The 15,842-nt window shown below is 40.7% G+C and overlaps 1 protein-coding gene across 1 annotated transcript in view; it reads left to right on the forward strand.

Moving 5' to 3' along the window:
- KMT2C (lysine methyltransferase 2C) overlaps nucleotides 1-15,842 on the forward strand; it is a gene marked incomplete at its 5' end in the record, with an annotated part of 338,124 nt that overhangs the window by 192,468 nt on the left and 129,814 nt on the right. Inside the window, 5 exons of the mRNA XM_084618362.1 lie at nucleotides 1,662-1,833; nucleotides 4,266-4,380; nucleotides 9,332-9,504; nucleotides 10,392-10,555; nucleotides 14,226-14,339. Of these exons, the coding sequence (XP_084474488.1) occupies nucleotides 1,662-1,833; nucleotides 4,266-4,380; nucleotides 9,332-9,504; nucleotides 10,392-10,555; nucleotides 14,226-14,339 (738 nt within the window). The remainder of the gene's footprint in view (nucleotides 1-1,661; nucleotides 1,834-4,265; nucleotides 4,381-9,331; nucleotides 9,505-10,391; nucleotides 10,556-14,225; nucleotides 14,340-15,842) is intronic.

Raw genomic sequence — 15,842 nt, forward strand, 5'->3', positions numbered from 1 at the left:
GCAGTTGCTCACCCCCTGCATCCCTGGGATGATATGTTAATGCACTCTGTGAGATGTTGCATGTGCAGTCTGGTCAGCATGTAGGAGCTGTGAGGGGATGGTGCATGCCCAGTGCAGATAGAATCTTCAGAGAATTTAGCTGCCAAACTCCAATGCACTTCTGCTGAGCATATACAAATTTGGGTGAATTATTACAGTGCTGGCAAACGGTACATTCCTGATACCACAGCAACCATTCCCTGCTAAATTTCAAGTCTCTGCTTCAAAATATGGAGTTGCTAGTGATTCTCAATGAAAAGGTTGTATTTTTTTAACATGGGTCAAAACATTTTCCCCAACCTCATTCTCAGAAGCATCTGAATCTGCTACAGCTGAAACTTTCCATAAAAATTAAACCTGAGGTAAACATCTGGCATAGAAAATTTCAGCTCAAATGTTTTAAGTTTGGAAAAGTTATAAGCAACTGAAAAAATAGGGTCTTACAATGAAAAATGTCAGGCAAACTTAATTATACGCGTCATTATTTGTGCCATTTATAATTATATATCTGTACTTAAAACATGTCCTTTTTAATGACATAGGCAAGGAAATTACTTCAAAATTATTCTTTGTAAAATTAGTAAAATGGAAACAAAAACATCATTACATAGCTACAGTTTTTGATATAACTAATATTTGGTAGGGCCAATTTACTTAAGGAATACATTAATATAGATTTATTATGTCTGTAATTACACCCAGCAATTGGCATATGTCCTTGTGTGTGTACATATGCACAATATACATAAAGATAGTGTGACTCGCAACAAATGGAGTTAGTATTTCTTGTTTTCTCAGTGAAGGTGATAAAAGTTCATTGTTAGTCTTTTGCCATTTTAAAAGAGTTAGGGCTTGATTCAGAAAAGCATTTGAGGTCCTGACTTCAGTGGACTTACACATGTGCAAATGTGTAAGGGCCATTCCTGAGCATGGAAGCTCCTGAATCAGAGCCTTAGAAAGTAAGCATGTAGCAGTACATTTTATTCAGTAGTATTTTAAATTAGTAATTGTAAAACTAACAGGAGCTATATCGGGACAAAATCTTGAAGCTGTACTAACCAAATGTAAGCTACTGTCTAAGACTAAATGACTAAAAAAGCATGTAAAAGAAATGTACATGTGCCAGCTAAAAATACTGTGCAGCTTTCATAAAATAACAAAAGGTAGGACAAAATGTAACACTAAAACCACTGAGAATCTCATTCCTGCAATCTGTACTGACAGGAATAGGCCTTAAGTCTCAGGGGGAGAGGAGAGTAAATCTGTTTATTTTAGTAAGATTTCATTTTTAAAGATTTGAAATGTATGTAATTTTGGTGTGAAAAGAGTAGCTGCAGATCTCAACAAAAAAAAAACACAAAAAAAAAACAAAAAAAACCCCACCACCAGAGCATATATTCATCAGGAAAACTAATTAAATTTGAATGGATTAAAAATTTTAAAATATTACATAGTATTCTCTATTTTATTGAACTGTATATCAGTCTTTAAAAAAAACTTGATTAATATTTTGAAAACATTTACCTCTTGATTTCTAAATGTATGGAAAAGTTTGGCTTTAGAAAGAAAATCAAGGAAACTTTAATTTTTCACTGAATAATTGGAAAACTTTTAAATTATAGCAAAGGAAGAAGCAAATTGTGCAGTGTGTGACAGCCCTGGAGACCTCTTAGATCAACTTTTTTGTACTACCTGTGGGCAGCATTACCATGGGATGTGCCTGGATATACAAGTTACACCTTTAAAACGAGCAGGTTGGCAGTGTCCTGACTGCAAAGTGTGCCAGAACTGCAAGTAAGTGAGAATGGGGCATGGTTTTACATACGCTCAGATTTTAAGAAGAAAATGTTACTAATAAAACTGTTTGTTTGTTCTAAAAAAGTAAAGACTTCAGACCAAAGTACATCTGCTTAGCACAGGGGTGGCCAATGTGTGGCTCTGGAGCCACATGCAGCTCTTCAGAAGTTAATATGTGGCTCCTTGTGTAGGCACCGACTCCTATGTGCCGGGGAGTGCTCACTGATCAACCCAAGGCTCTGCCACAGGCCCTGCCCCCACTCCACCCCTTCACACCCCGTCCCGAACCTGCCATGCCCTCGCTCTTCCCCCCAGAACCTCCTGCACACCATGAAACAGCTGATCAGGAGGGAGGGAGGGAGGGAGGGAGGGAAGAGGAGGTGCTGACTGGCAGAGCTGCCCATGGGGAGGAGGTGCTGGGAGCCGGCGGGGGTGGAGAGAGGGAGATGATGGGGGGCTGCTGATGTATTACTGTGGCTCTTTGGCAATGTACATTGGTAAATTCTGGCTCCTTCTCAGGCTCAGGTTGGCCACCCCTGGCTTAGCACATAGTGCTAACTTAAATAACTGATCAAATCCCAAAGCTTCTGAATCTTCCTCAAAAAAGAGCTGAAATGGAACTCCTAGATATTAGGTACTTTACCACTGGCTGGAAGCATTCTTTGTGCAAGACTGATCCTTCTACTTCAGAATACTTTGTAGAGGGAGCGAACTGATGAGTCATTGCTAAAACAGATTTGTGGCTTACCTAAATAAGTTGAAGGTGATGACCAATCAAGAGCAGCCACTGATAAGACAGGCAGGCATTTGAAACAATGAAATTAATTTTGCAAGGGTTCACTGGGGACTGGAATATACCTGCACAATTATTCTCATAAGACCATTGCCTGGGGCAAAGCAATTTCGGGGGCCCCTTCCATTAAAAAAAAAGTTGCAATACTATAGTATAGTATATTGTCCCGGGGCCTGGGGCAAATTGCGCCCCCCTCGGTCAGCTCTGCATAAGATCTGTCTAATACACGTTGTATTTTTAAGTGCCCATTGAGAAAGAAAAAGAATATTGTTCTGTTTTATGGACATCAACAAGGACAATCTGAGAGTGAATAACCACTTAATTGCTGCCTGATATGCCTGATACATAGGGCAAAATGCACCACCTCTAGTGCTGCACCATTTACCAAGAACAAGAAGTTCAAAGAAAGTTATGTTCTCTCACCACACGCAGACTACAGTAGATCTCAGCCGTCAAGGATTAGTATTGGAGCACATTCTAAAAAGTACACCCACGAGAAGACTTCCATTGTCTTATGGGAAGACATGTTAAAAAATCCTCTCCGCAATGGCAAATGGAATAGGTAGTAAAATGTGATTATATACACGGTGTATTTTTTTGTTGAGGATAGGGTGACAGAATTAAGCAAGTGTCATAGGACAGAGTCTTATCCATTTTGCTATTCAGAGCAGCATGTGTGTCTTTCTCTCAAAATATCATGTCTCTTAGATAACGAAGTAGCATCTAATATGCAGTATGACATTTTGCTGATGACTTCTGAGTGTGAGTCTGCAGTTTAACTATGCTTCTTCATCAAAACCAAACCTCAGTGGTACACTCAGTTGCTATGTTTATTTATTAGAACTTAAAAATACACAAAATATATTTGATATTTAAAAATACCGGGCAGATCCTCAGCTTGTTCTTTTCTCAATGGGGAATTTTTTTTTAAATGCCTATTTTTTTACACACACACACACACACACACAACCTGTCAATTGTCACTGAAGGCTGTAGAGCTATGATGATTACACCAACTGAAGAGCTGCCCGACTACGTAATCTGTAAGATAATTGGATTTGGAATCTTCTCCCTTAACAGTTATTTTTACTCATTTGCATGCATATAGGTTTGTCATCATAGGCTTATTGGCAGGCCAAGTTGTAACTATTCCTTTTTTGAAAAAATATCATTGAATCATTTGTTTTGAGAAGAAGGTAAAATTACATAGGCTTTCCAGACACACACAAGGCGGAATGTTTCAAATTTTGAGCTGATTCACCTGGATGGAATTCTATCTAAATATGTTAATTCTAGTCAGATGTTCCTTGAACTCTCAAACATAGGTGTCAAAAGGTAGGTCTTAAATCCACGTATAGACATCTAAATAAAAACGGCCGGTTTCCAGAAGTCATGGGAGTTGAAAGTGTGCAGCCATTTTGAAAACAAGACCACTTATAGTTTCTTTAATATGGATTTAAGAGCCTGTCTTTAGGCACCTATGTTTGAAAATTGTGTCCGTATGTTGCTATTGTGATGTAAAGAGAGTTCTGTGCCCAATTATCCCAGGTTTATTCTTAGAATACTTTCTAAAGAGAGTTTTTCAGTATAGCCTGTTTTAAAAGACTTTAAGTGTCTCCATTGACATATTTCTCAGGCATTCTGGGGAAGACAACAAGATGCTGGTGTGTGATACATGTGACAAAGGGTACCATACTTTTTGTCTACAACCAGTTATGGACTCTGTACCAACAAATGGCTGGAAATGCAAAGTAAGTTGAATATGTTTTAAAAACTATTCATTACCTGTGTGGGGCCAAACCTTGATATCGTTGCTCATGCTGAGTATTACCTTACTCCATATTTATTGCTATTGAAACCAGAGTGATTATTTGTGGAGTAAGGTTGTTTGAAGTGAGTAAAAGTATCTGAATTCATCCCCTGGCTAGTGAAAATAGTATTTTGGTGGTGGTTTTTTTTTTTAAATCAATATAGATGTGCATATGGGTGTAACATAAAGACAACAGTCTAGCTTTTTTAATCCCAGAGAATTTCATACATGTGATACTGAATGGTGTAAATTATTTTGGAGATGTTTTCTAGTGAAGATAAATATGGAGGCTAGCTAAAAAGATGCTGTTTGTTTTGCTTGAAGCTCTTTCTCACAAAGACTTATCACATAATGTGTTTTATTCAGTTCTTTACCCTAGTATTGCATGATTTATTATTTTATTCATCTTTTGAGTTGAGAATTTGTTGCCTCTGAGCCAGATGCCTCTACTACTGGAAAGGATCTCTGCCAGCTAGTCAGCTTGCTGGATGCCTAAAGCTTATTTACTTGTTGATTTTAAATTAATAAAATGACAGCCAGACAGGAACCAGCATATTCATAAAATTATATTGTGTTTTTAAAAATAAACTTCTGTACATAAGATGTTCCCAATTTATGTAAAACCTGCATGAGAAATCTTTATTCTAATCATGTTTAGTTTTTTATATAGTGCTTTTTGTTTGTGCCGCATTTTGAACACAAGTTTAATGGTGATAATATACATGTAGGGCAAATACTGTAGGCATTGTATGTTCAGTAAAAGCTGTGTTATCCAGTATTTTACCAACTGGAAAGTTCTAGAAATCAGCACTTCTGATCTTCATTGAAAATCCAGTTTATAGTCTGGTTGGTGTGTGGCCAGTAGGCTCCCTACCTGTCTCTGCATGGCTCCCTGGAAGTGGAGATATGTCCCTGCTGCTCCTAGGTGGAGGAACAGCCACAAGAGGGTTGGAGTGTGGGAGGAGGTGCTGGGTGCAGGCTCTAGGAGGGAGTTTGGATGCGGGAGGGGGCTCAGGACAGGGGATTGGAGTGCAGGAGGCATTTCGGGGTGCCAGATCCAGACAGTGCTCACCTCAGGCGGCTCCCTGCAAGCAGCGACATGTCCCTGTTGCTCCCAGGCAGAGGTGCTGCCCCCACAGCTCCCATTGGCTACGGTTCCCAGTCAATGGGAGCTGCAGAGCCAGCACTTGGAGTGGGGCAAGGCATAAGCAGTGCGCAGAACCCGCAGAACCACCTAGCTGTGCTTCCGCCTAGGAGCAGCAGAGACATGTTGCCGCTTGCAGGTTGCTGCCCAAGGTGAGCGCTGCCTGGATCCAGCACCCCACCCCCCTCCTGCACTCTAACCTGAGCCCCCTCTTGCACCCAAACTCCCTCCCTCTTAGTTGACCAGAATTTTTGACTTTTCAGCACTCCCCCCATTTCCCCAGCCTGCCGGTTAACAAAGCTTTTACTGTATATTGACCTACATTTTACAGCTTGGAAAATTAAGATATAAAGCTGAAATAAGTTGCCCAAGTCCACACACCGGTCAGTGCAGACCTGAGGTTAGAACTAGAGTTTCTGATTTCCAGTCTTGTGTTCATTCCTCTAGATTATGCTGCCAAACAGAATGCGGCTGTTCATTAGTGGTACAATGAGCAACAGTCACTTTACTGCACCAATATCAATCATGTTCGATCTTTGGTATTCCACCAACTGCATGGTGTAGATATAATTTTTGGGGGGATAGAACAGTGTTACAAGCTTAGTGGCTTCAGCTTTATCTATAGCAGTCTGCCCCTCCCCAGTGTAGCCACGTTTTTAGGAGGAAGAGACTGTAAGGAAAAGACCATTTGATGACAGCCTGTCACAAATAAATTGTTTTGGTTAAAAATGTTCTGAGTATTGCATCATTTTGTAAAATTGGCTTTCTACTATACTGATGCTTTGATTATAATCTTTTGCCTGATATAAAAAAGATTTGATATGTTATGGACAATTTTTGGAACCTGATCTGTGATATGTACTTATCGCATTTCCTTGTGACCTAAAGTAGCTTGGGTATCCAGTTGTGAAATGTAGGCTTGCAGTTACACTATTAGAATTGTGTAAAATGTCAATAAGGTGTTAAGCATATATTTTTTAAAATGTATATAATGTTACTGCTGCAAAACAAACTAAAGGTTCATTACTCTAGGCCAGGTTGGTCTCTTTGATACAAAACAAAATAAAATCTCAGGGAAGGAATGTGGGGGGAAGAACAGCCCATTGTTTCCCTTTTAGAGCTTTCCTCAGATCATTTCTTCTTGGGGAGAGTGTGGGACTGCCCTTCAAGTGGAACAGGAAGTGAGTTTGGGCCCCAAACCTTACCAATCTTGGGGCATCTGCTGGGGTCAGAGTCTTCTGTGAGGGGGCCTTGTGTTACCTCATGGCCTTCAAGCCTCTTGGTGCTCTTCCCATCTTCCTATTAGTGGTGCCATTCTGACAGGCTTCCCTATTTGACTCCTGCCCCTGGAATAACCTTAAACAGTGCCAGGAGTGGCTCCATCTTGAGCATCCTCTTGCAGCAGGCCATGGCACAGCCATTGTGCCTGCCTCAGTTTTCTTCCTTCTGAGTCCCGAGTATCTCTATGCCAGGCTCTCCTGCCTCAGTTATATCACTCCTTAGGACTGGTTTAGTACATTAACATTGTGCAAATAATTGCCAACAAAAATCCCAACACATAGTCCATTTATCGTATACAGTGCCTATAGTCCTTAAAATGCCAGGACATCCAGTCCCTTAACACCCCAAGTACCACACCTTCAATGTTTTCTGCAAAACCAAGGCAGCTTGTCAGTCCTCTTCTGTCCTTCTCCCAGCAGGCATGCAACCCTGCTCTTCCTAGCAGGAGCCCCCACAGCCACGTTGCTGGGAGCTCATTCTCACCAGGAGTGCACCCCTCAGTCCTCTGCCCCTCTAACTATTCACCTGGGTCCAACTCTCCAGCTTGGGCACAATAGCGAATATGCCCCTCCACTACTCCTGTGCTTTCAGCCCTCTCCAGACCTTGGCTTTCACTTTCCAGTTTAGGCAACTCACTCAGCTGCTCTCTGGCCTTCAGTGCTCCCCAACCCTCCGGACCTGGCGTTCTGGCTTTGGGTTGTTGTCCAGCAAACCCTCTTGTTGCTCTCTTGCCTTCAGCATTCCCCAGGAATCTCCTACAGCTTCCTTCAGGGACCTCTTCTGGTCTCTGGAAGGTCTCATCTGCCCCTTTTTGTGACTGACTCAGGCTGCTCTGACTCAGTCTCTCTCTGTTTCTCCCTGATCCTTTATAGCCTTTGGTATTGCCCTGCCAAACTGGGAGCACCTGTTCTGGCACAGCTGCTTCATTTACCGGGGCCAGCCACCCAAGACAAAAGGTGTGTGCGCATTGGTGCATGTGGTGTTCCAGAACATGAAGGGTGCCCTTCTCAGAAACAGTTAATAATAAAGGTTCAAGCTATATTAACATCTGTGTGGAGATTCTCTTCAAAGTTCTCTAAGTTTAGTAAGGTAATGGCATGCTTTTTCACAGCAGTCTGCCTCCCCAAACACAAATCATGGACCTTACAAAAAGTCCTTCAGAGTGCCTCTAGAAGAGAAAGGAAGGCTAGCATGGAGGCACCTAATCCTAATGCATCCCTTCCTCCCCCCTCTCCCCCATACACTTCATATGGGAAGGGGGAGATCTGCATGCTGAGGGATGCCCCTGGGCACCAACCCCCAGCGATTGTGTCCCTGTCTTTATAACATTCCCTTTGTATCAAGATAATATGCATAGTTTTTTTCAGGTGAGAAGGGACCATAATGATCATCTAGTCTGATCACCTGCATAGAACACAGGCCAGAAATCCCAACCTAGTGATCTCTGAAGGCATTCTGCCATCAGGTTGTGGCGTGGCACCGTAGCTGCTTGGTGGAGAGTACTTCAGTTCAGTTCCTTCAGAGTGCCTCTAGAAGAGAAAGGAAGGCTAGCATGGAGGCAACTGATCCTAATGCATACCCCCAGACACTTCATGTGGAAAGGGGGAGATCTGCATGCTTCAGTTCAGTCGCTGAATCAGCCCATATAGGCACTTAAGCAGCTCCCTGTGTAGGAGATGGGAAGGTGGATGATCCATATGGATTCCCTGCATCTGGTCATGTCTGTCTCCATACATTGCTCTTGAAGGGGCTTGTGCAACACTCCAGTCTGTGCCATGAAGTAGTTGCTTCCTGCCCCGTATGCCTCCCTTTGTGCTGACACTCCTTGTTCAGTAAAATAACACAATTCAACTGCACAAGGCCCTCTTTCACCGTGGAGGAAGAGACTGAATTTATCCCATTGTTGTCATCGTAAATGGCAATAATTTGTTAATACATTTTCTGGCATTGTATACTACACAGAAAATGAGCAGTAATTGAATAGTTATGAGTACTGTTAAAAGGTGATAACCATTAGTTCTGAAGTTATAAATGTAAAAATTGTAATATGGACTGAAGATAGTTAGTATACAATTTTATTTGGTGACCTTTGTGAAATGAGTTGAGGCCTAATTCAGTTCTCATTATACAGGTGTCAGAATCACAAAAGCACCACCACAGGTTGTACTAATTGATCCTCTTGTTAGTAGCCTGAACAAGAAGCTGACATTTTGAATGGGATTAGAGACTGAAGTATCCACTCACCAGAAAGGTTGTGTCCCTTTCAAGTGAGAGTGCAGTGCAAGGAAATTTTTCCTGCTTTTGCCAGGCTTTACATGTTCTGTGGATAGAAAACTTCCAGAGTCAGAGTGGTTAATCTTGTATCATTTACTAGCATTTGCCAAAAAAAGGATTTTAAAAATGCCCCTTTAATGACAGTGTAGCATCATAATTAACAAACTAAATCCCTGTTTTTTATGGTCCCCAGAACTGCAGAGTGTGTGCCGAGTGTGGCACACGAACCAGTTGTCAGTGGCACCACAACTGTCTAGTGTGTGATAGTTGTTACCAACAGCAAGACAACCTACCCTGTCCTTTTTGTGAAAAATCATGCCATGCAGACTTGCAGAAAGACTTGTTGCATTGTCATATGTGCAAAAGGTAAGAAGCTGAATTTACTACAACTCCTTAAATGATTTTAATGTGTTTGGCAGCCTGTCTGAAATTAGTGCATCCATCTCACTTCATTTAATTGGCAAGGGTCATCATAAAACATTGCCATAGTTGTCAATAAATAGGTCCCTTTGTTTGTAATTTCAGCAAATGAATAAATGGGCATGGTCAGTAAACTGTCCTCTCTCCTCCTAGAGACTGGGGTGGGGCATAACAAAGAAACTTGCCCTGCAGTTAGTCATGTTGCATTTATTCCGTGGGTAAACTGAAGACTAGAGCGGACCAGGGCTGTCAAAGTGATAACATTTATGAGCACTAGCTTTAAATTCTTTCTATTATAAATTTTAATTTCATGAAGATACCAGAAACAGAATTATTTGTATTTGTCTTCTTTTGCAAAGCCTATAGAATAGGCATTCTGTATCCAGTTATACCCATGCTGTTCGCTCAGTAATGGGGGGGATGAAAGAGGCGGGAAATCTTTAAATCGATATGCATTTAGAACAATATTATGGTTACATAGTTGGCTTTAAGCAAAGTTTAGACTGATATTTAAATTTGTTCTCTCCTTGATGTATTGAAAGCTTTTTTTTATTTCTTCCCTCCCCCAAAGCAGCAGTAGTTCTAAGGTGGAAAAAGAATCACATTCTCTAGGCCTTACTGTCTAAATAAGTCAAAGTACATTTAGTCATAATTTATAATTGCACCCTTTAGGCATTGGTTTACACTTTTGTGGTGTGTGTGCATTCGTGTGCTTGTGCGTACTCTGAGAATTGGAATGAAGAGAGAGAGAGACAGAGATTGATTCTTAGTAAGACATTTTATAATTTAATGAGAATTAATTTTAATTAATGTAACTTTAATAATCTATCCAGGTGGATTCATACAGAATGTGACAAACCTCCAAGTAATGAATTGGATTCACAGTTAAAAGATTACATCTGTACTCTCTGTAAACAACTAGAAGAAGTGGATCAGACACAGCCATGTGATCTAATGCAGACTTCTGGACTGATTCCTGAATCTGTCAGTGTGACAGGTAAAAATTTCTCTCTCAAAGTGTGAGAGTATCAAACAGTTAGTTATGGTAAAGCTGTATTTAATTAAATCATTAAACAGCATTCAATGAAATGTATTTTGCCATTGTAAGGGTCTAATTCAAAACAAAATAGTTAGACAGGAGACAGTCCCTGCCTCAAAGATCTTACAGTCTAATTAGACAAGACAGACCAAAGATGAGAGGGGAAACAGAAAGATGTGAAGTGTTTTGTCCAAGCTTATACAGTAGGTCATCAACAGAGCTGGGAGCAGAACCCAAGTCATGGTCTGGTGCTCCGTCCACTAGACCTGCTACCTTGTGAAATTGTAATGGGGGAAAAAAAAGTTGAATACACGTGGGTATTTCACACCACATTGTCTTGTGGATTGCACTTCTTCTCATGCATGCTTTGTCTAATGGGAGAAATAAGATTGGTGTTTAAGCTTGGAGGCAGAGGCTAGAAATTTTACAAAAAACACCACCTTCATTAGGAGCAGGCACGAGTGAAGTCTTGCACTGCTTTGACAGCATCAGCCAATCTGGCCCTTTGTGAGTTCTTGCCATCCATGTATTGTGAGCTTTTTTTTAGAAGAAATAGGGAAACCAACTGCAAGGTATCTATATCCCAGGGAGCCAATTATTCCTTCATTGGTGATGAGGAAAATGTTGAACTATCAGAAAAGTCAAGTATAATTCTCCTATGTGTGCAGGCTAATCCTTTGCGTAAACAAGCATCTTTGATGCTGGCTCTGTCCATGTGTATACACCCTTGATGAGTAGCAGGGGATAATGAAAAATTGTTCTTGGAGAGGGACAGTGACAGTAGGTAAATATAAATAAATGAATGGCAGAGGTTAGAATGAACATGTACAACAGGTTAGCAAAAGGTCACTTCAATCTTGAAAAGGCTACTCATGGTTATTGACCTTTCAAATAGTGTGTTTAGGGCATTTAGGGAGAAGTTTGAGCTAGCACACAAAACTAATCCTAAAAGCCTTCCAACCTTAAAATGAAGACACTGCTGAATAAATTGAAGCTTTTATTTGAATGCTTTAAATTGAAAATACTACTTTGGTTATGTTTTTTAGCCAGATGAAACACTGAGTAATGTATCCTTTTCCTCAAAGGAAAAGTTAGGTTGTCATCCCAACTACTACTAGTGAAAATCTGAAGCTGTTATAGGAGGGTAGTCATGTAGCATTTTACACCCAAGAGATTACTTCTGTACATTAAACCCAGATTTGGAACCAATCTAAATGATCGTTTCCTCAAATTGAAATTAAAATATCACTTTAATGTTGGTATAGTCTCTGAGAGGGCTATTTAGGTGCTAAAAGTAGCATCACCTAATAGTTTCTGGCTTTTTGAACTTTCAGGAGGCTTTCCTGAACAAAAAGCAATAGTCGTGCTTTTTTGCACTAATGCTATCTGAGGATCAGTTACTTAGGAGCTAGAGTTATTAGTATATACTTTACATTTTCCCTGTCCCCTACTTCGCCTACTGCATTTTAATGAATTTTATTAGGTATAAAGGCTTTTAGGGGAAAAGAAAGTAGGCTTCTGGTAGGCGTGCACCATAATGAGGACTTCAGCCCAACACCGCTCATTGGACACAAATCAGATGTCAAGAATTATAACATTCATAAACCAGTCGGAGAACACTTCAATCTCTCTGGTCACGCAATCACAGACATGAAGGTCGCTATCTTAAAACAAAAAAACTTCAAATCCAGACTCCAGTGAGAAACTGCTGAATTGGAATTCATTTGCAAATTGGATACTATTAATTTAGGCTTAAATAGAGACTGGGAGTGGCTAAGTCATTATGCAAGGTAGCCTATTTCCCCTTGTTTTTTCCTACCCTCCCCCTCCCCCCGACGTTCTGGTTAAACTTGGATTTAAACTTGGAGAGTGGTCAGTTTGGATGAGCTATTGCCAGCAGGAGAGTGAGTTTGTGTGTGTATGGGGTGGGGGGGTGAGAAAACCTGGATTTGTGCTGGACATGGCCCACCTTGATTACCATGCACATTGTAGGGAGAGTGGTCACTTTGGATAAGCTATTACCAGGAGGAGAGTGAGTTTGTGTGTGTGGTTTTTGGAGGGGGGTGAGGGGGTGAGAGAACCTGGATTTGTGCTGGAAATGGCCCACCTTGATTATCATACACATTGTGAAGAGAGTTGTCACTTTGGATGGGCTATTACCAGCAGGAGAGTGAGTTTGTGTGGGGGGGGGGGTGGAGGGTGAGAAAACCTGGATTTGTGCTGGAAATGGCCCAACTTGATGATCACTTTAGATAAGCTATTACCAGCAGGACAGTGGGGTGGGAGGAGGTATTGTTTCATGATCTCTGTGTGTATATAATGTCTGCTGCAGTTTCCACGGTATGCATCCGATGAAGTGAGCTGTAGCTCACGAAAGCTCATGCTCAAATAAATTGGTTAGTCTCTAAGGTGCCACAAGTACTCCTTTTCTTTTTGCGAATACAGACTAACACGGCTGTTACTCTGAACCTGAGTTAATATGCTTTCTCCATGCAACTTCCTGCAGCTGAAATGGGATCCTTGTATATGAAAGAAGGCCTATGCCTCAAGTGGAAAATTTAGCCTCCACTGGCTAAGTTTGCTGTGTCAGGAAAGTAGGTTGAAAGGGCAATGTTCTGAACATTGATAGACTCTAGAGCCTCTTCACTATGTCATAAGTCTACAGTGTTCATGTATTATTTATTTGTATAAATATTTTCAGCCATAATTCTTCAAGTTATTTATAGGATTTGGGACCTTATGGCTTGATTCTCATTTACGCCATAGCTCTTTTATATGGCTCTTGCAGTGTAAAGGGATTTTAAAGTGAGTGTAAATTATGTTTACAAAATTACACTTGCACTCATTTTACAGCCCCTTTTCACTGTCAGAATGGTGTAGCACTAATGAGAATTAGGCCCTTAGGGTTTGTCTATATTTGAAAGTTAATTGGGATTAAAGTAGGCTGTGAATTTAAAGTGCAATATAGATTCCTGAATACTTCCACATGTGGACACTCTTGTTCTGGAATAAGAGTGCCTTATACCTGTTAAAATTAATCCATTTAGGCCTGGTCTGCACTTAAAATTTAAACTGTTACAGCTATGTCGGTCATAGTTGTGAAAAACCACACCCCCATCAACATAGCTATGCTGACAAAAACCATAATATTGACATAACTATGCCAACGGAGAGGGCTTCTGTCAATGTAGCTTACATCATTCAGAGAGGTGGTGTTCCTATGTCTGAAGAAAAACTCCTTCTGTTGGTGAATGCTGTGTCTGCATTCGGGGACTATGCTGGCATAGGCTCTGAGTGTAGATGTAGCATTAGGGTAGATTAAGTTAAACAGGGCCAAGACACTCTTATTCCAGAATAAGTATCCATACATGGAGTTTTCAATACATTGAGTTATTCCATACATGGAGATATAGCTATTCCTGAATAACTCCATGTTTAGACAAGCTCTTTAGGAAATGCTGTATATTCTACCTAACCTTCTAGTTGTCCTGATTTGCCTTATCTCAGATCACATAATTAAATACCATGTTGTTAAACAAAAAGGTCAAGCAATGACAGCAACCACAGATGCCAAAGTAATACAATAAATGCTACGTCAAAATTGATAAATGCTTTGCTTTTCCTTAAGCTTGTACAAATGAAATGGAAATTGGAGGTGATGCAGAAGACGTGGCATTTCAGGAAAAAAGAGTTACTGATGATGGTTCTGGTCAAGAATCAACAGTTGGATGTGCTGCAAATGGTAAGAATGAGAGGTTCACAGCCAGACAAAATATATCACAAAGTGCTCATGGAGTTACATAAACACTAACAGGAAGATTCCCTGCCTTTTGAAGAGTCAAATGAATTGTATAGATTCCATCACCAGAACTCTTCAGTGGCTGTACTAACTATGTTTTGTTATTTGGAAGATTATTTTCATTAAGACAAGGATAAAATTATAAACTGTGTCTGCAGAACATTTATATGCGGAAAAAAATGTTAAATGTTTACTGGGAGTGGATATTCCCTGACATAGAAGCTAACCAAACTGGGCATGTTTATATATTTGTGGAGTATAGAGAAAAATATTATATTATTTGTTGCCATATAATTTCAATTGCAAAACTTTCTGTATGAGTCTGCAAAGGATTGGGGCCTGTCATATAGCCCCTCTTCTAGTTGGACCCAGGCTTGTTCTTGTTGAGCCCAGTGCCCTTCTCCAGGGAATTCTGCCTGGAACCTTCTCACAGAGTCTGAGGAACGTAATTTCCAGCAGGGACAGCTGCTGCTGTTTCTTTTCTTTCAAGTCTCCTCAACAAAATAAGATCAAAACCTCCCCAGGTCTGTCCCTCATCCCCATAAGTTCTTCAACCCAAAAGTTCCTGGCTCTTGCCTCAAAGCCTTTGTGATAATAGGACTTCCCACCGTCTCCCTTCTGTCCGTTTTGTTTCTGAGAGCAGTTCCTCACAGATGTAGCTTCAGCCTCTGGCAGGTATCATAGTTCTCCCTTTCTATTTCCTGGTCCTCCTTTTATGGAGAACAGCCTGCTAAGCTACACAGGTCTTCTCCCAGGTGCATCAGGTGGGCCTAATTAGTCAGCTGCTGGCCTCTGACCCCAGAGGAATGATATCCCTTATGCTTTCACATGGTCTCATGTGTTAGCAAATAGCACACAACAGGATGAGTGGCTGAATTTTCCCTTGTGTGTTTTGGGCCACATACCCAAGAGGTGAGTGCTTCCAGCATGCTTGCTACGTGGATTTAATCATACAACCATATATGACCTACTGTAATAATTTTATCTTTTTTCCAAATGCAAGTGGATTTTTAAAATAGATGTTCTACCCTCATAAAAAGAAGCTCATGGCAAAAATACAAGCCATTTTTTTCCCCCTGCTTTAAATTCAGTTCCCTTGATTTTCCTTATTGTAGTCACCTTTCCATTTTGTCTGACTGTGGATGGACCACCCTTCAAAAATTGCCATTGACACTGCTTACTGGAATCTACCCACTCTGTTTAAAGCACTTTGAGAAGTAACATACGCATTTATTTATTTGGCTTTGGGGTCAGCGGAACGAAGGGTGCTGTTGATTAACATGAGACCCTTCTTCCTGTTGGCTGAATGTGCAACTCCTTCAGAACTTCCTGCCCTTGTCAGCTAGAAGACTGAGAACTTGAGTATCTCATATGGAAATGTAGAACACTAGCAAATGAGCCACCAAGTCCAAAGTCCTATAGCTTTGTACACTTTTTCCTAAGTTC

The sequence above is a fragment of the Lepidochelys olivacea genome, assembly GCF_965140295.1.
Source record: "Lepidochelys olivacea isolate rLepOli2 genome assembly, chromosome: 2".
Lineage (NCBI taxonomy): Eukaryota > Metazoa > Chordata > Testudines > Cheloniidae > Lepidochelys > Lepidochelys olivacea.